General features: G+C 34.5%; 1 protein-coding gene and 1 long non-coding RNA gene across 4 annotated transcripts in view; both read left to right on the forward strand.

Moving 5' to 3' along the window:
- The first annotated feature begins 203 nt into the window (after positions 1-203).
- ZCCHC7 (zinc finger CCHC-type containing 7) overlaps positions 204-26,477 on the forward strand; it is a 252,887-nt gene continuing 226,613 nt past the window's right edge. The window contains exons 1-2 of one of the 3 annotated variants that reach the window (XM_072841968.1): positions 204-359; positions 5,179-5,809. In XM_072841968.1, coding sequence (XP_072698069.1) covers positions 5,200-5,809 — 610 coding nt within the window. In that variant the 5' untranslated portion in view covers positions 204-359; positions 5,179-5,199. Of the gene's footprint in view, positions 364-458; positions 960-5,178; positions 5,810-26,477 lie in introns of those variants that run through there. The other 2 variants (XM_072841969.1, XM_072841970.1) reach the window with 2 other exon arrangements.
- Positions 5,817-26,477, forward strand: part of LOC140641689 (uncharacterized) — a 178,956-nt gene continuing 158,295 nt past the window's right edge. The window contains exon 1 of the long non-coding RNA XR_012038289.1: positions 5,817-6,126. This is a non-coding gene — a long non-coding RNA (uncharacterized lncRNA). The remainder of the gene's footprint in view (positions 6,127-26,477) is intronic.

Here is a 26,477-nt window from a genome sequence, read left to right on the forward strand (position 1 = left end):
GCCTACTTACTAGCATCTCCTGCGTGCAAGTGATCCAAACCAAGTGTTCCCCATTACAGCTGCTGCCTACGTATCTTTGAAAGAAGTCATGAAGGCGAAGGAGCAAAGCAAAGAAGGCAAACCAAGAGATAGTCAGCGAGGGAGAGAAAGGGTTAACAGTTATTACGCACGCGCACAGAGGGCCCGCGGGGTGGGCGGGGACGGAAGAAGACTCCCGGGAGCTGTGTTTTCCCCGGAAGTGCCTTCCCTCCTCCCGGGTCCGCGCGGACGAGGTTTCCTTACCTCATTTGTCCTCGCCCCTCCCCGTCCCTCTACGCGTTTTGGTTCCTGGTTGGTGCTTCCTGGTCGCAGCCGCGGCAGTGAGTATGTGTGTGACGGACCCCCAGCCGCCCGCGGCCGGGGGACCCCTGCCCGCCCTCCGTCGCTCCCGCTGGGGTGTGGAACTAGCGCGTGTGCACTGGCCGGCCTCCGCGTCCCGGCTCTGCCCCCAACTCCGGGCAGGGTGCAGCTGTGGCCCTTCAGTCGTATTCTACCTCACGCGGCTCGGCCGGCCGGCTGGGGTGTTCGCTTCTCCTCACCCCGCCAAGGGCGAGGTCGCGGGTCAGAAAGCTCTGGCCGCCCCTGGCCTCGGTGGGGGGTGGGGAGAGGGGGCGTTTCTGCCTGTTAAACCTCCCCTCCCCTAGTCCCCCCCCCCCCCCCTTTTTTTAGGGAAGCCGGTCATCCCGTTAAACGCGGAGGTCCTGCCGCTCTGAGGGAGCCCGGCCTGTGAGGACCAGACGGTCCCAACTCCTGCCTCTGCTGTCAGAAGCAGCAGCCACAGCCGTGGGGCCAGAAAAATTTAGGGAGCTGTGCCCCTTCCCCCATGTAAAACAGGGAGACTCGGACTGTGTTCGCTAAGATTTGCTTTATCCCTCACTTCGTGTGAGCCCGCCGTTAACTTCCAACTTGAAGAGCTGCAGGTGCTGTGGGAGCGCCGGCCGGGGATCCGCAGGCCTCTGCTCTAGTCGCCGCTCCACCGACTCGCTGGGGACTCTAGAAATCTCCTGTTGAGGCTGAGACTACCTCTGTTTCAGATCACAGGAGATCTTAGGGCTCAATGAATAAATTAAGCTTCTCAGAGCGCGTTTCCCAACGACAGCGTGCAGTTGAGGGATTCAGGTCCCATGCAAAGCTCTTGACTTTGTGTTTTTGAATAGTTTGTCCGATGCAAAGACTTCCAAGTGGGCTGTGTGTCTATTCCAGACAGCGTTCCGCTTTGGAGACAGTTCAGGATTGCTGTTTTCCATAATCAGAGGAGGGAGCGAACTCTGGAAGGGGTGAAGTGAAGAGGATAAAGTGGCCACAAGGCTTAGGTGCCCTGTAGGAAAAGGAAGAAGGGGCTAAGAAAGGTGAAGGAAGTGTTTTAAGATAGGATTCGTTGTCATCAAAGATTATGTATACCAAGAATAGCTGGACTTGTCTGAATAAATTTAACATAATTTTCTCCCACCAATATCTTGTATTCTGGCTTCCTTTTTTTTTTTTTTTTTTTTGAGTGGTGTTTTACACGTTAGGATTCTCTACCACAGTCAGATTTGCTTCATAGTGAAGATCTGACAAAGATTTTGTTTTATTTTAAAGATTTTACTTATTTATTCATGAGAGACACACAGAGAGAGGAGAGGCAGAGACACCGGCAGAGGGAGAAGCAGGCTCCATGCAGGGAGCCCAACGTGGGACTCGATCCTGGGTTCCCAGGATCACGCCCTGGGCTGAAGGCGGCGCTAAACCGCTGAGCCACCCGGGCTGCCCCAGAATGGACAGAGATTTTATTACTAGACTCAGTGGTGTTTCAAATGTGTCACTGTCAGGAGAGCTCGCTAAGTATGCCAAAATTTAAAGTTGAAAATCAGCTGTCTTAATCAGTTTCCAGTGAGCATTGGACTTAAAATTAAGCTATACATTTTATGTAAATGGTGAGATACATACCTGTGTCCTCAAGAAGAAACATTGAGGCTGAAAGTTCTTTGAAAGGAAACATAAGCAAAAGGTCTGGAATGACCAGTTGGTAGACTATTAGAGCATAAGTATTGGCTTTAAAAATAGTATAGTAAAATGGGAAAGTCTAAATAAGCTGTAAGTTGTATAGTTTAAGATTTTTAAGTGAAGGAGAAAAAGCTACTCCCACTTATGAATGGTGAGAGGCTTTGCAGTTTAATATTTGTTAGGCCATTTTAATTTTATAGATAAATTTCATTCTCAATCTGGTATTGTAGGTTCTTATATAGGAACCATCTTTTTTTTTTTTTTTTTTATCATGGGATTGCTGTATTCTGAGTACCAACTTGATAAGGTTCTTGATAGGAAACTGACAAATTCAGATGTATGCTTTTCCTTTCAATTAAAATGCCTCTATAGTTTCTATATTCCACTAGGAAGTGAAATAGAAATTTTTGAAGTAAAGGTGTTAGAACCAATGCAAATATAGCTTTGAAGGAAGGTTTGTTTGTTTTTTTTTTTTTTTTCAAAATATTTTCAAATTAAAAAAAAATCTTAGTGAATACTTGGCTGAGAACCAGGGTAATGTGAATCTGTCCTGTGTTCTTAATCAGCTGCATAACCTTGGATAGGCTTCCTTATCTCTTTGGATCCTTAATTTCCTTATGTGAAAATTGAGGAGTTTGTGAGATAATCAGAAAGGTCTATGTGAGACTTAAAATTTTGTGGCTCTCACGGGGACCTCATCTAGTTAAATATGCTTGAGAATTGTGTATAATGATTAAAAAGCTGAGAAAGTCTTCTAGTTCAAGACATATATATTAATTTCATATTTGTCCTGCGAGTATACACTCAAAAAAATTAAATGCATTTGAATGTAATTAAAGTAGTAACATAAACATAAAATCAAAATGGCCTCCGGCAAACCTTAACCCTGGCATACATAAGCTACGTAAAGAAAAGAGCAAGTTATGCTGAGCACAATTTTCAAGTACAGAAGTACAAAATCCTCTTAAAGGCCATAGGGGCTAAATTGTTAAATTCATTTTTCTACATTTCAAGGAAAGAGATAAACCCCTAGGCCCAAGAAAGTCAGTTTTTATTATATTTCTTAGTTTATTTTTGGCATACATTCACAGGTGTGCCATGGCTCTTAATCCCTTTCCTTTGGGATGGCTCCAAGAGTAGTACAAATATGTAACTCTGTAATTTAGCTCTTTTAATTTTTTTCTGTACTGCACTGGAATTATGTTATTTATGTTTTATCAGTGTGGATCCAGTGAGGATTTTGAAGGAAGCACAATTCCTTTGACTTCTTTTAGAATTAATTTACCTATTAAATAAAGAGGAAAGAATTCATCTTTTATTTGAATTCCTCTGAGGCTAACATTTCAATATAAACTGATAAATGCTATGAGCATTATCATTCAGACAGCCACATTTAACTTGTATGACAACAGCATAACAACTTAAAGGACATTGCAAGAAGGGAACAGGTGTATTGTAGCTTTTAGAAGAAAAAGGCATTAAAAGTTGATTTCTCTTCCCCCCCCCCCGAGATATAATTGACAAATACCATTGTGTAAGTTTAAGGTGTACAACATCATGATTTGATATATGAAATGACTACCACATTTAGATTAGTTAACACATCCATCACCTCATATATTCATCCTTTTTTCTCCCCCAGTGAGAACATTTTAAGACCTTTCTTAGCAGATTTCAAGTATACAATACAGTATTGTTAACTCAGAACTTAATTAGCATTTTTACTCTCAGCTTTATTGAGGCATACCTGATATAAAAGACTAAGTTTAAGGTATATGACGAAAGTTTATTTCTTTATTTCTGTTAACAAAAAAAAAAAAAAAAAAAAACCCTCCAGCATAATGGTAGTGCAATTTTGGCTCTTGTTTATTTGGTTCTTGGAGTCAGCTGGTTGTATTACCAAAACTACCATCAGAACACCCTGACATTTTGGGGAGAGAATTGGTAAACTTAAGAACAGCTGGTGTTTCTAAGTTATATTTTTATAGCTAAAAAGGAAGTGGAAGGAATAAATTGAGTTGAAGGATGAGCAAGATTTAATATGCCCACAATAGGAAAATAAAGTGCTCCTATAGCTAGAAGTTTTGCCTTAGTTTTATTTAGGTCCTTAGTATGTTTTTCAGACACATCTTTTTGCTAGTACAAAAGTAAACCAAGGTTTATCAGATATTTTTTTTTATCAGATATTTTTATGTGTTCTTTTAGTCAAGGATAAAAAAGGCCATGAGATTAATTTTTAAATTGAGAATAAAAATCTGCACGGAAACAGTAAATATGATGATTGTTTCCTGTAGTGAATTTAGTCAAAGTTGAAGTAATGTTGTGGTGCCTGGGTGGCTTAGTCAGTTAAACATCCCACTCTTTTTTTTTTTTTTTTTTTTTTAAGATTTTATTTATTTACTCATGAGAGAGAGAGAGAGAGGCAGAGACATAGATAGACAGAGAAGCAGGCTCCGCAAAGGGAGGCCGATGTGGGACTCGATCCTGGGACTCCAGGATCACGTCCTGGGCTGAAGTCAGGCACTCAACTGCTGAGCCACCCAGGCATCCCACATCCAACTCTTGATTTAGGCTCAGCTCATGATCTCAGGGTTGTGGGATTGAGCCCCACATTTGGCTCCGTGCTCAGTGGGAGTCTGCTTCAGATTCTCTCTCCCTGGTGCTCCCACTTACTCACTCTCAAATAACTAAATCTTTAAAAAAAAAAAAGTTGAAGTAATATTCCTATGTGAGATTGTATACCTGAAAAGATGAAATGCAGAACCAGAACCAGGGAAGAGATGAAGAATGGATGTAATAATGACTTAAACTATTCTTGTAATTTTTTAACATTTTAGAGGAAAAAAATGGTCTATGAGGTAGAGGATCAACCTGTTCTTTCTAGCATACCTGCAAAATAAGATATTTCCTTTAATAACTATAACTCAATTTGTTGATAGTAATTTTTATTTGGGAGAGGTGGATATTATTAGTCATAACAGGATTTATAAATTCTTGAAAAAAAGGTATTATAAGAGAAAAAGGTATTTTAATATGTCATTGAGAACAGTGATGGTCTTCACAGAAGTTAGCTCTAAGGTGATATTGTTATGCATTAAACAGGCATGATCTGAGCTGTTAAAATATGTTCTCTTATTATTTTCTCTTTTACAGCATCAAGGTTACTGACTTTCCATGATGTTTGGTGGTTATGAGACCATAGAAGCGTATGAGGATGACCTTTATCGTGAAGAGTCATCTAGTGAACTGAGTGTTGATAGTGAGGTGGAATTTCAGCTCTACAGCCAAGTTCATTATGCCCAAGATCTTGAAAATATCATTAGAGAGGAAGAACATGAAGAGAAGAACTCTGGGAATTCTGAATCACCCAGTAGTAAACCAAATCAGAAGAACTTAATTATCCTTTCAGATAGTGAGGTCATCCAGCTCTCAGATGGGTCAGAGGTAATCACTTTGTCTGATGAAGATAGTATTTACAGATGCAAAAGAAAGAATTTTAGAGTCCAAGCAAAAGAAAAGACCCAAAGTCCTCCTGCATCTCTTCATTCTAATAAGTTGAGTGATAAGAAATGCAAGAGGAATATTGAGCAGCCTAAACCTGAAGAGATGCCAGGTACAATCCGAGAGGTCATGATTATAGAGGTCAGTTCAAGTGAAGAGGAAGAGAGCACCATTTCAGAAAGTGATAATGTGGAAAACTGGATGCTGCTGGGATGTGAAGTTGATGATAAAGATGATGATATCCTTCTCAATCTTGTGGGATGTGAAAACTCTGTAAATGAAGGTTAGTATCATATTGACCATTTTGAAAAGTTGTACCATCTTTAATAAGGAAGACTGCTTTTCCTAGAGAAAAGACCAATAGGGTCTGCTCCATTTAATTCCTCACCTTTCGGTCTTGTTTTTTGGCTTGTTTCTCATGAGACTTTTACCAGTGGCTACTCTAATGGTGGTCTGTTTGAACATCAGAAAGAGTATGTCAGAATATCAAAGACACTCTGCTTCTACTCTAAACAAATTCATAGCTGCTTCTTCCTGTTTGGCTAGAGCCAGTTCTGGACCTGAAATCTTAGTCCCCAATCTCTCTGCTTGGTACCACAGGTGAGTACTCCATTCATCTCTGACATTGGTCCTGTGCTTTCATTTGGCCAAGTCTGTTGGGACCACCTCTTCCTAAGTGATTTGCTTACCCCTGAGATAGCCTGGTAGCAATGTGGGAAATGCCTGATAACTGGGGATATGGAATTAAAATTGAGATTTTAGGAACTCCACAGTCCCTAAGATAGGAGAGTCTGAAGAGCTATAAGTCTACAGTAAACTATAGGAGGAAATGCACATTCTTAGAACCACATCATCAAGGACTGAAATTTTGGTGCAAACTTTGTCTTCTTTGTCACATAGTCTTGGTGCTTATTTCTTTAAAAAGTCCCTTTTGTTCCTCTCCCTGTATGCCTAATGCCTGGTTTCTTGCAGTAGTTTTCTAAATGATCTTTTATATCTTCCCTGCACACTATTGTTAAACTAATAGTCTTGAGATGCCCTTTTACTCATGGTCCTTTACTGTGCTCCAAAACCTTTTGTAGTACCTACCTATTCTCAGAGGAAATGATGACATTGAATATATAGGTCATGCTTTGGAACCCCATTGATTGACAGACATTTTTTTTAGGATACAAACTTTAAGTTTCCAGATCATAGGATTTCCTAACTACTTAACTTTGAAAGCATCCACAATATCTAAAGAAATGGGGTGGCTATTTCAACAAAATCTCTACAGAAACAAGTGGCTGACTCAGTCTTTCATAGGTCAGTCCTGAGAAGTTGACAGCAAAAAGAAGGAAAGAAATGGAGTAGTAGCTAGAACATAAAGTGGAATCAAGTAAAGTTTTAGTAGAATAAGGTAGATCTGATAATGTTTTTAGGTAGAGGGGAAAACTTTTGAAGAAGGAGAGATTAAACCTGTTTGATGGATTGGGATAGTGGGCCAAGTAGAGGGGATCGGGTGTGTATATCTGAATTTGTCTTAAAAGTTAGGAAGAGACACTCCATTAACTTCTAAATTCTCAGATATTTATAGAGGTAGAGAAGAAAGAATAAATTTAGATGGATTGAGGATGAGGGAATATATGAGGATGTGTTTGATTTTCTTGGGAAAATGAAAGCAGAATTAGGAGTGGAAGTGCGCAGGGGATACTTAGAAGCTTAGCGTGTGGAAAGTGTGTTTAAGTGCTAGTGGGAATACTCTTAGTGGTTCCCAGGAATTTGAAGATGACAACTTTTTTTTAACTTCACAGCAATTTGTGGGTCCCCCATGACTGTAGTTATATTTCTAATATTTGTTAATTGAGAAATGCATATTAGCTACTATTTTAGTATTCTTTCACATGATAGTATTTTATTAACCACAACATCTGCACATTTGAAAAATAATAATACGTATGTGTGTATATGTCTTATAATGCATGCTTCTGGGCACCCATTGTGGTCACTAATCTTGCAGTTCCCCAGGGGTCTAAGGCTCACAGTTGGGAAATCACTGTGCCAGCAAATCAATAAGAAAATAAAAGGATTCCTTAGAAGTAGTATTCAGTCAAAATTGAAACAATGTGACCTTGTAGTGAATTTACTTTGAAGGATTTCATAACTTTTTCCCCATAATACTTGGCAATCTGGAGGAAGATTATGGAAACCAAATGATCCAGGGTGATACATACGGTTAGAGAAGGTCCAGCAGATCAAAAGCATGTCGCCCAGTCTTTCTCTAAATTGCCTTCTCCTGACATCACTCCTAGTTTCATCAGACACCAGTGTGTTCATGAGGAGGAGTCACTCTTCTTGAACTCAGGTTTCCCTTGTCTACCTCGCTGATTTTTCCATTTGGTTGTCTTATTGTCATTTCAGATTTAATATACTGAAAGTTTGATACATTGAAATGAAAGATTATTTTTCTGCAGAAAGAGGAGCAGGTTGACTGTGAAGTGGTTCACGGTAGAACGAGGGTTTCTCAGGGCAAAATGAAAGAGATTAATGAGGGGTCATGAAAAGGAGGTAAAGGGGACCTGAGCCATATGAAAGTGAGGATTCTAAAAGGAAGGGAATGATAGATTTAGTCAGGTATGTTTTATCGGAGTGAAGAAGAGAAGGTTGGTAATTAGGTATATCAAGAAATCTGGCAAACAGTTGTAGTGTTTTTGTGTCACAAGAAGACAATAAACATGCTTGTTCTTGAACTGTACTTTTGGAAGAGGGGATATTTGTGTTTATTTTTATTGAGGTGAAATTAATATAACACAAAGTTGACCATTTTAAAGTGCTCAATTTAGTGGCATTTAGTATATTTACAGTGTTATGGAACTGTCAGATCTATCTAGTTCTAAAACATTTTTGGTATATACAAAGGAAACCCTGCACCCATAGAACTCTTTATTCCTTCTTCTCTCAGACCCTGGCAACTACTAATCTGCTTTCTGTATCTATGCATTTACCTATTCTGGATATTTCATGTAAATAGAATCATGTAATATATGACCTTTGTGTCTGGCTTCTTTTTTAGCATAATGTTTTAGAGGTGTATATGTATTGTAGCATGTATCAGTACTTCATTCCTTTTCAAGGCTGAATAATATTCCATTGGATGTTATACCACATTTTGTTTATCCAATCATCTGTAGATGGACATTTGGGTTATTTCAACCTTTTGGCTATTATGAATAGTGCTACTGTGACATTCATGTATAAGTATTGTTTGAATATCTATGTTGGGTATTATTTTGGGTATATACCTAAGAATAAATAGCTGGGATTTCTTTCTTTTTTTGAAGATTTATTTATTTATTTTAGAATGTGAGTAGGGGGAAGGACCAAAGTGGGGAGGGAGAGGGGGAGAGCGGGGCAGACTCCCTCTGAGCTTGAAGCCTGACTTGGGGCTCGATCCCATGATCCCAAGATCATGACCTGAGCCAAAACCAAGAGTCTGTTGCGCATATGACCAAGCCACTCAGGTGCCCCCAGTATAGCTGGGATTTTTATGTTTTACTTTCTGAGGAACCACCAAACTGTTTTCTGCAATGGCTGCACCATTATACATTCTCACCAGTAATGTATGTATGAGAGGTCCATTTAACTGCGTTGTTTTTAACAATGACTTGTGATGTTGCATATTTCTATTTTGAGGTGCTAGTATGCTCTTCATTATTATAGTTTTTTCTCTTAGTATTTCGTTTTTTATACTTGTTGCTTATATTGGCTTATGTATTTCTAGTATAGCTTTTATTTTATTTTAGAGAGAGAGGGAGAGAGCAGGTGGAGAGGGGCAGAAGGAGAGGGAGAGAGAGAATCTCAAGCAGGCTTCATGCCCAGTGCAGAGCTGGACTCAAGGCTCAACCCCATGACCCTGAAATCACAACCAGAGCCGAAATCAAGAGTTGGAAACTCAGCCGACTGAGCCACCCAGATGCCTCTAGTATGGCTGTTTTTTGCATCAGATTCTCCTTGTATCTTTTCTTCCACTTAGAGTTTTTAAAGAAACTGATTCTTATAGGTATATATTCTCTTAAAGTTTAGTGTGTATGCGTGTATACATTTGTAATACCTTTTCTGCAACATTAGTAACATTAGTAATAGTAACGTTAGTAATTAGATGCAAGACCTAAGTAATTCCAGGTAATTCTTGACTCCTTACATTCAGTGTATATTTCTCTTACCCATATTGAAATTTATCCCTTTGCGCCTAGGATTTGTTTTTTTGTTCCAGCTTGCTTGCTTTCTTCTTTTTCTTTCTTTTTTTCTTTTCTTTTCTTTTTTTCTTTTCTTTTCTTTTCTTTTCTTTTCTTTTCTTTTCTTTTCTTTTCCTTTCCTTTCCTTTCCTTTCCTTTCCTTTCCTTTCCTTTCCTTTCCTTTCCTTTCCTTTCCTTTCCTTTCCTTTCCTTTCCTTTCCTTTCCTTTCCTTTCCTTTCCTTTTTTCTTTCCTTTCCTTTTTTCTTTTCTTTTCTTTTCTTTTCTTTTCTTTTCTTTTCTTTTCTTTTCTTTCTTTCTTTCTTTCTTTCTTTCTTTCTTTCTTTCTTTCTTTTTTCTATTTTAAGATATTTTATTTTTTTATTTATTCATGATAGACATAGAGAGAGAGAGAGGGAGAGAGACACAGGCAGAGGAAGAAGCAGGCTCCATGCCGGGAACCCGATGCGAGACTTGATCCCAGGACTCCAGGATCGCACCCTGGGCCAAAGGCAGGCGCTAAACCACTGAGCCACCCAGGGATCCCTGTTCCAGCCAAATTTAAAGAAAGTGTGTAATTTTGTGTATTAACTTGGCTTGACTCTTATAAGTTCTGACAGATATTCAAATATATATCTCCTGTTTTATTTCCTTGATCTGCTAATGTCATAATCCTATTTCTTTTCAGTTAATAAGCAGTATATTCTGTACTGATGTTTATCTGTGTGTACTATTACTCTCTAACCATTATTATCCTTTTCATAAATCGATCTGAGTTCAGTTTTATATAGTAGTCATTACAGAGAAGATTTTTTCATCTTGGTGGAAATTTGTAGAAATTCTGATATACTTTTGAAATGATGGTTGTTAAAACAGTAGCAGTAGCTATTTGGTATACTGCTCCTCTTCCCCAAACCTCTAAACTATGGCATACTTAAAATATTGGTATGATAGAAGAGATTACAGACTCCTTGAGGGCAGGTCTTTTCCATACCCAGAAGTCTCCCTATCATATTTTGAGTAATTCCTTGATATATATTAGTTTTCTATATTAATTGATCCCAGAACCCTGAGATCATGACCTGACCCAAAAGCAGACATCTGAATGACTAAACTCCCAGGTGCGCCCCCCCACCCCTTTAAAAGGTTTTATTTTAAAGTAATCTCTACAACCAGTGTGGGGCTCAGACTCACAACTCCAAAATCAAGAGTCACATTCTTTATTGACTGAGCCAGCCAGGCGCCCCGGACTTGAAGTTCTTGATTAGCTTCCTGAGGTTCTACTGTGGCCTTGGAGCTGTAATACTTACATAACTTGCTCAGCCTAGCCTTCTTCAGTTCATGCAGTGTTATGAAGAGGATTTTGCTTGTAATAAATTCATGCCAAAACATAGGCCTCTGTGCCTGTTGTATCTGGCTTTCTGCTCTCTCTACTGAGGGATATAGGAATTTATTTCTGAAATCTAGACTTCTTTTCCTTCACTTTCTTTTACTCTTTCCTAAGGCTTCTTTATATAACAGTGCCTTCTTTATAAAACAGTGATTTGTTTTCCTTTTTGAAATTCTCACCCTTTACTTTCCTTTTTTATCTCCAGTTCAAGTGACTTGCAATTCTCATGTATTAGGAAGGTAGATCTCCTGGTTGAAGAAAAAGATGCACCAAAGGAAATCAGCATGTTTCTTAATTTGTAAGGAGGATCTCAGGTTGGGGAAGGATTATTATACAAGATAGCCAACTGATGGGAAGAGACAATAAGTATTTTAGGAATGATAGAGGAATAATCAGCCACTTATTTTCCTGCATAGGGAAGTATTAGTAGCCCTAGGAGTAATTATTAGCTTTTTAAAATTTTTTATTATGGAGATTTTAAAGTATTGGGGCACCTGGGTGGTTCAGCTGGTTAAGCGTCCTCTGGCTCAGGTCATGATCCCAGGTGCTGGGAGCCTGCTTCTCGCTCTCCCTCTGCCTGCTGCTCCCCCCTGCTCGTACTCTCTCTCTCAAATAAATAAATAAAACCTTAAAAAAGTATATAAAAATAGAATGTTATAATGGACTTAGTGTCTTATAAACCAGTTTATATGACTAGTCTTTTCTCAATTTTGGCTGCATGCCCTGTATTATTTTGAAGCACATCACAGACATATCATTTCATTCATTCATTCACATATATATATATTTTAGTGTGTATTTACGAAAGGTAAAAGTTGGGATGCCTGGGTGGCTCAGCAATTGAGGGTCTGCCTTCGGCTCAGGGTGTGATCGTGGAGTACCTGGATCAAGTCCCACATTGGGCTCTTTGTGTTCCTCTGCCTGTGTCTCTCCATCTCTCTCTGTGTTTTTCATGAATAAATAAATAAAAGATTTTTTTTAAAAAGGTAAAAGTTCTTAAGAAACATAATCATATCCTTATCATACTAAACAAATTACCAATAATTTTTTTATTATTAAATACCCTGTCAGGAGTGCCTGGGTGGCAGTAAGTTAAGTATCTGACTCTTGATCATACCTCAGGTCTTGATCTCAGGTTGTGAGTTCAAGGCCCACATTGGGCTCCATGCTGGGTGTGGAACTTACATTAAAAAACAATAAACAACCCAGTCAGCATTCAGATTTACTATCCTGGCCCTTCATTTTTTTTTTTTTTTCTTACAGTTTATTTGAATCAGATCCATTTATTATAATTGATTGATAACCTAAGTGTCCTTTTATCTATAGATTCATCTTTATTTCTTTATTCTTTTTTTTCTTCCTTGAAATTTATGTGTTGTATTAACTGGATTGGTTGTCCTATAGTCTGAATTTTGTGGTATTGTTTAACATAATCCTCTGTTCTCTGTGTTTCATGTGACTTGGTAGTGAAAGCTGGAAGCTTGATTAAATTCAGGTTTCTTTCCCTGTGATTATGCTATAAACTAGATACATGAATGGATTACTGGTTTCATTTTGCTTTGGATATGCTTATTTTTCAGTATTGCCTTTTAAAAATTTAATTTGTTTTGTAATTATGTAAAATGTTTATAAGTTTCCAAATTTAAGTCAACAAGACAAGGTAAAATTTATTCAGAGAAGTCTACTTTCTGTCTAGTCTTCACCCTATTCTTGCCATTCCCCTTACGGATAATTGTCCAGAGAAAATTGATGGTTTGTTTTTATATTAAAAAATGTAAGCAAATATATATATATCTTTGTATTCTTTCTCCTCCTTCTTAGACAGTAGTATACTATCCACACTTTGCTCTACTGTTTTTTGTTTTTTTCCTGTTAACAGTATAACCTGAAGATTAGTCCATAGTAGTATGTAATAAAGATAGTCCTCATTTCTAGGACTGTGGACTATTTTTGGGTTGTCTGCACTACTCTGAGCTGGATACATTAGGCATGTAACAAATACATTTTAGAAGTGAATGAATAGTAATTTAAAATACTTGATGAATAGAATACTTTTATAGTCTTAAAATATATTTTAGGGCAGCCTGGGTGGCTCCGTGGTTTAGTGCCACCTTCAGCCCAGGGTGTAATCCTGGGGACCTGGGATTGAGTTCCATGTCGGGCTCCCTGCATGGAACCTGCTTCTCTCTCTCTCCGTCTGTGTCTCTCATGAATAAATAAATAGAATCTTAAAAAAAAAATTTTTAAACACGTGTGTAATAGTCTAACTGCACTTTCAGAAGCATTTTTTTTTTTTTTTTTTTTTAGATTTTATTTTTTTTATTCATGAGAGACACAGAGAGGCAGAGACACAGACAGAGGGAAAGCAGGCTCCATGCAGGGAACTCAACGTGGGACTTGATCCTGGAACTCCAGGATCACACCCGGGGCTCTAAACCGCTGAGCCCCCCGGGCCGCCCGACAAGCATGCTTTATACTTAGTACTGGCCTTAATGTTTGTTTCTCATTTAGTAATTTTAAAAGATTCAGATTTAGCAAAAAATTAGATTCAGATATTAAAAGGAAATAACTTGTGAAGAATGAAGAATATAGCATGTTTAAGAGTTGAAGCTGTATTAGTTCCTAGTATGTAACTGTTATGGTATAGAATTTTACATTAACATACAGCTCATTCAGTATGTACAGTTTGACACATTGTTTCTTTAGTTTATCAGCATTTGGCACATAGTGGATAATCTAGTTAATCTTAGGTGAATTTAATTGAAGTCCTACTTTTGCATATAGCATAATGCTCTTTACATAGAACTACTACATGAAGTGAAATTATGACTTGATTGAAGTAAAATCATGGCTTTTGAAATTGAAGTAAAATAATGACTTTCAGTGACTTAGTGCAGTAAGTGTGTGTGTGTATGTATATATATATATAATATATATGTGTATGTATATATATTTTACATATATGTGAATATATACTATATACTTTGTGTATATATATATGGTTTTATATATATATATATATATATATATATATATATATATATATATATATATTTAAAAATAAACCCAGTCTCCCATGTGGAATTCGAATTCATGACCCCAAGATCAACAGTGGCATGCTCTACTGGCTGAGTCAGCCAGCTGCCTCAGTGTTGTAGTTGTTTATGTATCAAGTCCCTTTACACCCCCAAAATATGCACATAAAAGTTTTGGATACAATTTCAGAGGATGAAGAACTCATCTACAGGTAATTGCTGAATCCTTGGCATTTATTAAGCACTCAACCAAGACTTGATAACTAATTAAAATTTGAGTAGAGTGGGTTACCTATTTGAATTTCAGTTTTTCAGATAGGTCATATTTTACTCCATCTGGGTCTTTACAAATGGTGCTTTTTTCTACCTGGATCACTTTCTACCTTGCCTGGTAGATACCTACTCATCCCTTGGGTCTCAGTTTAAAGTTGAGTTCTGAATGAGGTAACCTACAGGCTCTCAATTAGTGGTAGTTATTATGTCTGTTACAGCTCCTCAGTTGCCTAGCTGTGACTTTGGGTAACTTAATCTCATTATTGGTAAAATAATTTCATTTTATTAAACTTATAAGATAAAGTGGACAGTGGTTAGACTAAATTAATGTAGTAGGAAAATGTTTTGACTAAACTCTAACTGCAAGATGACTGTAGCAAGTATGGGCATATAGTTTCCACTTGGTATTTTCAATTGCAGGTTCTCAGCTTTTTTTGTGAGAGTTGCTTTTGAACATATCTCTAGTATGGCGCTTTCCTTAAATAAATTGTATTCGATTTGGTGACATTTTTAGTTAAACTAAATCTAAATTATTAAAATATGTCCAATGATTACTTATTGGATATGTACAATGTACAAGTTACTATACCATTAGGTGTTGGGCTATGTAGTTCCTGCCTCTAGAAGCCATAAAATGCCTGACAGTATGGAAAGTTCACTGTAACGCCAGAGTTAAATACATTTCTACAAATCCAAGCGATGCTCCAGCACATTACAAAATCATTTCCAGGTGAATGTAATAGACTTAAAAATATTTAGATAGGCAAAGTACAAGACTGAATTGGAAAGTAGCCTTTTGAACTGAGTCCTGAAGAATGCATAGAATTTTTAGTTCAGGGTAAGTGCAAGGAGGAAGAATAGAAGCTGAAAACCCTAATAGAACTTAAGTCTGTATGGTACCGTTAATGCTAAAGTAATGGTTTAATATGTGTCTTGGTATGACTAAATATTTTAATAGCATGTCTTTTTAGGAACTGCCTCAGCCTAAATGAGAAAGGGTATTTAGGTTTTGTATATGTTTTTTATATGTGTTCAGAATGCTGTTGGAAGATTTTTTTTTGGTTGTTATTTTGTTCCAGTGTTTTCTACCTGATTTTTGCTTGTGTATTTCCTCCTTTTCCTTTAAAAAAAAAATTGGATATTTTATGGCAGGTAGAAAAAAATCCCTCAAGTGGGTCAGGTGCTATAAGGTTAGTCAAAGGACTTGACCAGCTATTTTAAAAATATATTTTATGAAGGACTGTTCAAAGTAGAACACACCTTAAAATAAAACTTGGGCTCCTCATAGATTGTGTTCTTTACTGTCTTTTAACACATTGGGTTAGTTTGGGAACATTAATAAATTAAACTTTGCTTTTAGTTCTCTTTAGATCTTTTAAGGTAGTGTTCCCCCCCCCCCCCCACCCCCTTTCTGCATTCATCAGATAACAAGTCTGCTTAATTTCAATAAATACAGTTTCTTGAAGCTCTTACGGCCTTTTAGGTCATAAGGGTGGGTTGCCATTTGACATATTTCTCATTGATGTATAGTTTAATTTCTGCCTTATAATTGAAAAATGGCCACATGCTTAAGAGTTCCAGTCACCGAGAACATCAAGGAGCTCCCTCCCTGATGTTTTCAGCATTTGTAAGCCTGTACTACACAATTCGTAAAGCTGCTTTTGAACTGTGTCTCTAGTTGTAGCATGTCACCTTACACTTAACTATTGTAAGGGCATCTTTTTATTTAATTTCTAATTAGCATAATGACTTGAGCTGTGTTATTCACTGTTCCATGGTGAAGTTGTCATAGGGAGAGAAGAAATAAAAATGTTCAATTTCAACTTTACTTGTGAATGGAGTGAAGTTTGAAAGCCTTTTATGGCCATTGTTCAGCAGACTGAAAATCTCATTAGAAATTCCAGAAATGCTAAGGCAGCTTTGGGTTGGATTTTAATAACATTTTGGAATGTTGATATTGTATGTTGCTAATTTCTGTGATTTCGCTTTTGATCAGCAATTTAGGTATGCATTCTTCCAAAGTCAGTTTATGACTTTTAGTCTAAACTCATTTACAGTAGCTTTTCTTTACAACAGTGATAAGTACTTAGGAAGGGAATTAAATTTTGCCCCTTTTTTTGACATTTCTTTTAGAAACCGATTTGATTTTCATGTAAGATATTAAATTTATTGGAAACTGCTTAATATGAAAATAACATAATGTACATTTATTGAACTAATGACTTGGTTTAGTTGCCATTCAAGTATTATTTATCAGCTACAGTTTTACATTTTTGGAGGGGATGGAGAATCATAAAATTAGATGGGCAGGCAACATTTTCATTCTTATCTACAGGTCATAGGAACTTGAATCCTGATGTCTGGGTAAAGAGTGTTGAAATGTAATTTTCGTATAGCTGTTTGCTGTAAAAATAATCTATTGCATATAGTGATCACTGGTGTAAGAAGTAATTTATAGACAGTGTATTTTTATGGTCAGAAAGTAAATTTGATGTTAATTACATATGATTAGAGTGTAAAACATTTTTCGAAAGAAGTACAGAATGGAGAGCATTTACTCTTTTTTCTCTTGTAAGAATGAAGGCCATTCATGTCTCTAAGTAGGAGATCCTGTTTTTAAGACTGCTAAATTTATATTTAATTTCAAAATAATTTACTAGTCTCTTGCTAATGTGCTCTTGGTTGTTAACACTTTATGAAGTAAAAGTATTGACTTAATGGAATTTTCTCAGCCAAAAATTTTTACTTTCTCATTCATTGTTTACCTTTGTTATAAATTATTGTCCTGGTCAAGTTTTTGGCATTTTGAGTTACTTGCCAGATTGTTGTTGATTCTTCTGATAATAAAGAAATAAATACTTTAATTGAGCATCCACCATGTGTAAGGATACATTTTCTTTTTAAATTATACAAATGTACTTACGAATATGTAATGGAATAGATTTGACTTGTTTTTAGTGTTTGACTTTTTTTTTTTTTTTTTTTTTAATGTTTGACTCTTGATCTGATAGTATTAACTCTGGATAGAGATGTAATTCTGGGGATAAAATATTTTTGTAATACAGATTTGGATTCAGATATAAAGGCAGCATAATAATAGATTATTTAAAAGTGGATCTTGTCTGCTAAATGTGTAATTTTTATTTTTATGACATTTTTACCTTATAATTTCAGCTTTTGACATAGTTTTGAAAATTAGTTAACTATAGATTTGGAGCATCTGCTGTTATCCTCATCTTTTGCAAATACATTTAAGAGAAGACAGCATAATTCTATAATGAGAAAATGATACCCCCCCACACCTTTTGCCTAAATATGTAGTTAACTTGTAATTACCTCAAGATGAAAGAATGTCTGTTTAGAGCTATTTATTGAGAAAAAGTGTTTTTATTGGCAATTCCCTTGAAGTACGTAGGTCACATTTGATTTTGCTTTGTAACTCAGTGTGCCTGTAACAGAATTATCTGCTCTAGGGAGGAAAAGCCCAAATTTCTAGAAAACTTTTCAGTACTCTTTCCACATTTGTAGCTAATGAGGAATTCTAAAGATGTAGGAAATAGACTGGTTATGGCTGATAAATAAGATTGTTAAAGTAATTGAAAAATCATGCTTAGAAAAGTCAGGTGAGAGGAATTCAGGACATGGAAGAAAATGGTGTATAAATTTAACTGAATGAAGGTTTTAAAGAAAAAAATGTGAAACCACATCAATCCTGTAAGTTACTCCTTATATTGTATTAGTCACTAATTAGTGTTACATAGTCTGATTTGAACAAAAATGAACTTTTGTCAATTTTACTTAGAAATAGCATTACTTTCCACTTTTAAGGAAGATTTTAATTGGCAGTAAAATTTCATTGTTCTAATAAGTATTTGAAAAATTACCTCACTCCTGTATAATTAATATTAATAGCCTTAATGAAGGTTATTCCATAATCTGTGTCTACTCCAGCTCTTTTGGTTTGCTTTAAAAATAATATAAATTAAAAAAATAAAAATAAAAATAATAAATTTTGTGGGAGAATAAATGTGACTTAAATATTGCCATAAATTGTTATTTTAATCCAATATTATTGGCTTTAATGTCTATGAAATATTTCCCTACAAAAGTTCATAGTATTCAATCTAAATGTTTCTGGATAGGTGAGTTACTGGTAAAAATCTATCAGGTCCTAAGTTGTAGAATACTTCTATTAGTTCTTTAAAACCATAACTGTCTTGGTTGTTGTCAAAGTCCCTTAATTCTTCTGTTTGAGATGTTGTTTGGGACTTTTTTTTTTTTTTTTTTTAATGTTGGATTTAACCGATGAAACGTGATGGTTGTATCGCAGATGATCTAATTTTCAAGCTGTCTTAGTTAAACTAACTTTGACATATAGTTTTTGGCAGGGCAAAGAAAAGTTGTGTTCAGCTGTGTGATTGTGCTACCACTTAGGTTACCATCAGCAGTGAAGGGTCTTATCTCTGACTTTTCTTCCTTTTGTTAAATTTTTAAATTGCTTTAACATTATTTAAATATAGAAAGAGAGTTGTGAAGCAAATTTGATTTGCTGATTCTCCGTATTAAGCAATGAAAATTCTTTCTCTTTCTTTAGATATATCACATACATATGTATGTTTTGATTTAAGTGGGGGAAAACTGGAATGTGATACAGTTATTATTTATTATTTTTTAAAATGAGTAAGACTAATAAAGTTTGTTTGGAAATCTTGAAAGATCTTTAGTAGCATACCTGCAACCTCAGCAGGTCCCTTTTTATCTTTCAGATTTCCCTGCCTATTGTGGCCTTTGCTCTAATTTAAATTTCCCATGGCTTTGGGTTGCAGACTTGGTTTTCTGCAAGAGTGCCCATGCTTACATGGTCATATATTCTGGGTGACTTTTCCACTTTTTCTTTTTTGTTATTTTGTTGATTGCTAAAGGGAAAGAGGGTTTTTTGTTGTTGTTTTTTTTAAACTTGTTTCTTTGTTTTGATCTTTCTTCCTTAGCCCATCTATTTGTGTTTTGTTTTGTTTTGCAGATTGGGAAGAATTATTGTGTGGACTTAGATCCATGGGGACTAGCAAGGAAAAACTAATTTTGTTCTTGGTTTTGTTTTCTTAATAACAGTAGCAATTTAATTTTTGAGCCATTGAGAAGCTCAAAAGATACGTTAGCTTTATGCATGAAATTGACAGAAAATTATTAATCCCCAAATTTTCTATTTACAGTTGCTCCACTGTTGGAATAAAAATGTTATAGTTGAACTAAGTAAATAGAAATACTAATTAGCTGTAGGTAGCTGTTACAAAATTTTAATTTAAATATTACTGTGTATTCAAGATAGTCATAGGAAATCAGTTGTTATCTGATACGTGATTTCTCTTACATTCAATTTTTGTTGTCTATGGTATGTATATAAGCAAATGGACAATTAATATACATTGCTTGGGAACCTACATGTTTAACTTGATCAGATCTTAGAAGGCTTATTCCTTCAAAACATTCTTATTTTTCTTATGTGAAGAAATTTGTTTTATGAAACAACTTTATGTTGCTGAATGTTAAGTCCTTGGAGAAGTGCTGTGGCAATTAAATATTGAGTATTTTATTACTGCTGTAAGGGAAAAGTAGAGGTCTCTAGTCCTAACATCTCCCCAAAATATTTTTTTTATTAATATCTGAAGACTTTAAAATAGGAAATTAATGTGGTAAGAGTTACTTCTATTTTGCATTTGTTTTGTGAGGGTGCATCATGCAGTAGCATTATTTAACTGAATTTTGTATTCATTAAATACTGTAAGATAATAAAGAGGTTCATTTTGGTATTTTAAAAATTGCATAAGTTCTAATATACCATGAAAAATGATGTTGTTATATAAGAGTTGTGAAGGCTAAAAGAACTTTCTAATGTTGATAAATAGGATGAAAGAAGAATTAATTTTGATCTGCATAATTTTAGGGTTTTTTTGTTGTTGTTTGTTTGTTTGTTTAATTGATTATATACCATGGCAGTGAGGTATCTAAAATTCTGTTTCTGGGTGTCTGTTGAGTACTTTGGAAATTGGGATAGGGGCAAGCCTTCTTTCTGTGTTTGCTAATTATAGTATTTTCTTGTGGATTTTAGTGTTCCAAGATTATGAAACTGATTTATAGGATTTGTTATTACCAAGAAACAAATAACATTATTGTATTTTTGTTTCATGTAACTATTGTTTTCTAGTTAGTTGTATTTCACATTTTGATTTCTATCAAATGACTTCTCAAGAAGCAATTTCTTTTAAAATTAGTGGAGGTTTCAAACTATGAAGAAAATGTATCCTAATAGTCTAATAGCTATGTTTTTCCATGGCAGTTGATCTTCTGAATTTCTGCTCTTTCATTATAGTTATAGAAGCCTCATAACTTTGTAGAATTATTCTCCCTAAATCCGATCAGTATTTTGAAAGATGTTTTATACTTAATGTTCAGATGTAATTATTGAGAAACATAAATAACCTCTAAAATACATTTATTTCTTATAAAACAGGTTTATTATTTGTTATAAAATATATTTAGATATGAATAATTTTAGTATTCATATTGAATCAAGGTATAATCTGTGATATGGATATTGACCCAACTGTGAAAGTATGCAGCTTTGAAAATAACAAGGAATCCTCCTGTTAGCACATTTTAGTAGTTTTGCAAATGTTTGTGTAAAATGTTATTAGTTCTTAAAGCTCACGGCACAGATTTTATTGTTTGTAGTATTAGTAGGAGAGCCCTGTAGAGCCAAACCTGAAATTTATTAAGGGAAGAACAAACTGGTTGAAGTGCTTTCATGCTATTAAAAAACTTCACAGACCATCGTCAGTCAACTTTTTTTTTTTTTTTTTTTAAGGTCATTGCTTGATGCCTTTTCCAGTCTTTATTTGAAACTCTCGTTTTGTAGGATTTTTTTTTGTTGTTGTTCTCCCTCTCTGTTTTTCTTTTGGTAATGAGTGGAAGATTCTTTTAAAACAGAATGGCTAAACATGTCTATTAACTATTCAAGTATAATGGAAATACTTTTATTCTTGATACTTTTTTTAGGCCAGAAAATGTTGTGAAGGTAAGCCAATGAGAGCAAAATTACATTGTATGGTGTGGAAACTTTAGCTTTAGTTTTCTGTTTAGAAAAATAGACTCTGATTAGAGCCTTAAACAGGGGTTTGTGAAATATTTTGTAGTTCTCTGATTGCTAGGCAGGTTTGAGGGTTTTTTTGTGTTTCAGTGTTCTAGTTGATTGTTGTTATTTCCTGAAAAAAATCATATACTCTGAAAGAGAGATAACAGGGAATGAGAACAGAACAAGAACTGGAGAGAAAGAAAACTTTCCCAAAATGTTGTCACCTGACAGGTGGAGATTTATATGGAATTACAAATTTTCAAAACATAGAGGGGTGGAACTCTCTTTCTCTAAAAGTTCACTTAAGCTTTGACATATTCACAAAGTTTGATTGTGATATTAAAATTTCAACTCTAATCTTTATCCTAAATTAATTTAAGCCTTTACAAAATTAATAAAACAATGCCTTTAGGCTAATTGCTAATGTTCATTGAAGTCATAGTGTTCAGTTAATGGATCTTTGACTATGGTACTTGTTTGATTTTGTTAATATGATAGCTAAAATTGTAACAGCACAGAAATTGAATTATGTGAAATTAATTTTGATATTTTGCCATAGAGACAAAGTATGTTTTGGTGTGTATAATTTTATTTCTTTGTGTTATTAGGACATCTGTTGGCTTTTAACATACAGAATATGTGGACATTTTAATTTTAAATAATGATGAAATTAATTGGAGTTCTACCTTTAAATTTAAAGGTAGAAAATTTTAAATTGTGAAAACTTAAGATAAATATATAAAATATGCTAATGGTTGATTTGTTAGATTTTCAGTGATTAGACTGTGAAATAAGAATAAGACATGGAATTTTAGTAAAGAAAAAAGTAATTTAAAAGTACTAATACTAGAACTAGAGAAATCTTGTCAAGTATCATAAACCTATAATTATTTTAAATCGCTAGTTAGGAGTATATGAGATGCTAATACTTTGTTGGAAATCAAAGTGTTTTTGAAAATATGAAAGGGAAAAGTAAACTGCTTTTAGACATATTTATACCATTTTGACATTTTTGTTGTTCGTTGGATTCATGTCACCAAGCCTGCAAAACTTCAGAAAGGAATTATATGTGTTTTAATCAGTAGGCTTGCTGCAAATTATTTTGTGACAAATCTAGTTAGATTTGTATAAGGTATTTTTCCTTTTTATCAGTGATTCATCTTGGTGTTTTGTCTCAATTTCAGTCTTGTTAATTTAGACATAATATTATTTGTTTTAAAGATGTATCTCCAGTAATTTTACTGCTTGGATATATTCTTATTGTTCCACTTACATTTTATCCATATGTGACGTTTTATCAGCCAGCTATTACTGTTTTATTGTTCTTTTTGTGTTGTTGTTGTTGTTGTTGTTGTTGTAAGGTACAGACTTTAAAGTCAGAGCTAGGGTATGTTACAGTTGTGTATGACCATTTCTAATTTGACCTGTTACTGTAAAGAAGGCTAACAAGTGTGTATGACTAGCCCACCCCTTCTGGAGCAGTTGAAAACAGGCCTCAGAAGACTCAAAGGAATTCTTTTAACTCCTAGCAGGGCCACGGGGTCAATGTCAGATTTAGTCATGCTGTTATTTTAGCCCAGTGGTCCAGAGAGATGACTGAAAAGTGAGTCTTTTATTTCTTTTTTTGTGTGGTTATTAACAGGATTAAATGTAAGCCATTGTGTACTTAGTACCAATTAGTTTCTCATCTGAGAGGTTCATTATGATTTTTTGTCAGCCTTCGTCTTGTAATATTTGTTTCATTGTTTGATTAGTTAAGGGGCTGAATGGACTAAAGAAAAGTTTAATAGCAGTGCTTTTAAATTCATTGAGAATTTTAATAAGTCAACTTTTCAGATATGTAGACCTTGATTGAAAAATGGACCACATTGAAAATTGGCATGGAAGAATGTAGAGTTGAGTAAATTGTTTAAAATTTTCCTTTTCCTGTTGTATTTTTCTTCAGTCTTAAAAATAGTCTACTTTATTAAATAATACTTTAATAATTTTTAGAAGTCTGCTTTATATTCTTAAACATGTTTCTAAAAATATCCTCAGTTTGCTGTGAATATGTTAAGTATTTTGGGGGAGGTATACACATTAAAACACTCCAAAATTAAAAAACGCTTCCAATTTGTAGATTAGAAACAGATTGAGCTAGTAAAAACCAAACATAAGAATACTAGAATAAAGATACTTGTCAGGTGAAATAAGCCTTAATTTAAAGGGAAGCAGCTTGAAAGTTGATTCTTCATGGCTGTTAGAAATAAATAAAAATACAAAGTTATAGGAGTTCAGAGAAGAGGAGCATGCCTAACTTTTACTTGCTTACTAAATTGGTAGGTTTTTTTTTAGATCCTTGACTTAAAAAAAAACTCATTAAAATAAGCGTTTCCTTGAATAACATTGCTCATTTAAAATACTGAGATGTTTCAGTACAATTTTGGATAAAAATTGTTCTTATAAATTGGATTGTAGATACTGATTTCAATTAGAAGTAACAAAACCCTATGATTAAAATAGGATAATGATTTTGTTAGTAGGTAAATATCTGGGACAATAGATCTTAGATCTTGTAGCTGAAGTGTACAATATACATTTTCACATATATTCACTTTTAAATAAAAAAGGCTGATTGAGGCTTGACATTGAGTTGTTTTTTTACACATTAAAAATTATAAATAAATACCAATTTATTTACATTTTGTTAAAGTTGTATGTTAAAATGTGATTTTTATTTTTTATGAAAATAGGACAATACAAATATTAAAAAGTACAGAAAAATATAAAGAACATAAAGATAGCCATAATCCATCCTGTCACATGTACCCATTAGTAACATCTTTGTGTATATATCCAATTTTCCCTCATGGGAATATCTATATATGTATAAATAGAATTTTCAACTGCATATACATACAGTTCTATGTCCTGTAATTTTCTTAAGACTCTTAAGTGTATTATCATTACAGTATTCTCAGAAAATGTTTTAATGATTGTATAACATTGTATTATATAAATGCATCATAATTTATTTGACCTTTCTCCTATTTTGTGGAGAGGGCAACATAAAAAATACTGCAATAAATATCTTAAACATTTATCTTTGTGTGTGTTCTTATGTAGCTCAGAATGTGTGGCCCAAACCTACCACTTTCTGGGGAAATCTTTGAACGTGAGTCCTTAATGGCCATGTTATATGCCTTATAATAAATACTAGGTGAAACAAGTGTAAATATCTTACTACTTTAAGATATTCTTTTAGCTTGATTTATCTAATCTCTAAGATACTGTACCTTTGTACTAAGTCCTTTGCTTACTACCAAAGTTTTTTGGTACCTGGAATACTTTATTATGGGGGTTGATTATATAAGATTTTATGATCCAAATAATTATGAAGCATATAGATTCTGATATAAAGGGTTTCTTTTTTCTTAAGTCAGTTTCAGATAGTGACTAGATAGCCATTTTTAGTGTGTATCCAGTTTTCTGAGAAACACATTTAAGTCAGTATGTATGCTGTTTTTCTTATTTTTCTCTTTAAATGTGATTTGGAAAGGATTTAGATCCTCCAAATGAAAAACCTTATTTCTGATCGTATGACTAAATGACCTTATTACCAAATTATATCTGCATTATTATTGCCTACCAATCAGGCTCAGTCTCTTTCTTTTCCCTACTCTTGTTTTTAAAACTAAAAATGTATGGTAACTGTATTAAGTTACTGGAAGATTCTTAATTAACAAGAAATCAATAGTAACTTCCTCTGGTGGTTTGTTGTTCATCAAATATGAAACTAATTTCTTTGGATAAAGAAACGCAATTTTTGCTGTTCAACATTCCCTCAAGGTCTTTGGAAAATAAGAGAGAAGTCTTTAGTATAATGGCCTTATATTATGGAAAAGTACAGATTTAAATAAAAATTAATTTCTTTTATTATTTTATATTTGACTTCAGAGGAAGTTGAAAGAATGTATGTTAAGTTGAAAATCTGACTCAGTATCAAGTTCTCTGATGGTCATATAATTTAAAGTTAGTGAGTTCTTGTATTGATCTATTTAAAATTTTAAATATTTAGAAAACATAGCTAATAACATTATTTGCAACATCTCTTTTAAAGTTAACTTTAAGTATCTAATAAAATAGGTCCAGAGTTTAATATTTAAATAACTGTAGGAAGTACAAGGTGAGGTGAGGGACAGGCTATTCTAAAGACCATTCTTTAGGACTTCTGTTTCTTTATCATCTTTTAATGTAGTAGTTACATATTATAATGTATCGATTTAGTGAGTAATCTCATACCATTAATAATATTTAGCCCCATTCCTTATAATTGCTACCCAAACACCTTTAAATTATGCTATTTTAAAAACAGTTCAGTGGAAGTTTGGGAATTTGAAATAATAGTATTTGATCTTAAGTCTATTAGAGAATACCCTTTCTTTATAAATAACGTTCTAGGAATAATGGACATTGTAATGTGGGTGAAAAATGTTTTGTCCCATAAGAACTTAAACAGGTGAGGTCTGACAAATATAACAAAAAAAAATCCCACAGAACACTTTGTTGAAAGTTTCTAATATTGTCTAACATAGAGATATGAATGTTATTTATTTTTGATAAAATTAAAACACACAAAAAAACTCCCAAATATCCAAATCCCAAAAAGATAACTGGAAGTGAAGAGAGACTAGGATATGGATTTAGTATTTGAGTCTGCTAGCTAAATTTCATATCCAAAGCTTTAACCTTTTAGGCTTTTACATTTCCTACAATCAAATTACTTTCTTTTGTAAAAGGTATGACAATTATGGTAGGATTAAAAGTAATAGCTCATATAGTGCTTTTTATTAGCATCTAAGGAACCATCCATATGTGAGTTACACTGTATAGTAACTTAGAATTGATTATTTTTTTATGACTTTTTAGTATA

The sequence above is a fragment of the Canis lupus genome, chromosome 10, assembly GCF_048164855.1.
Source record: "Canis lupus baileyi chromosome 10, mCanLup2.hap1, whole genome shotgun sequence".
NCBI lineage: Eukaryota > Metazoa > Chordata > Mammalia > Carnivora > Canidae > Canis > Canis lupus.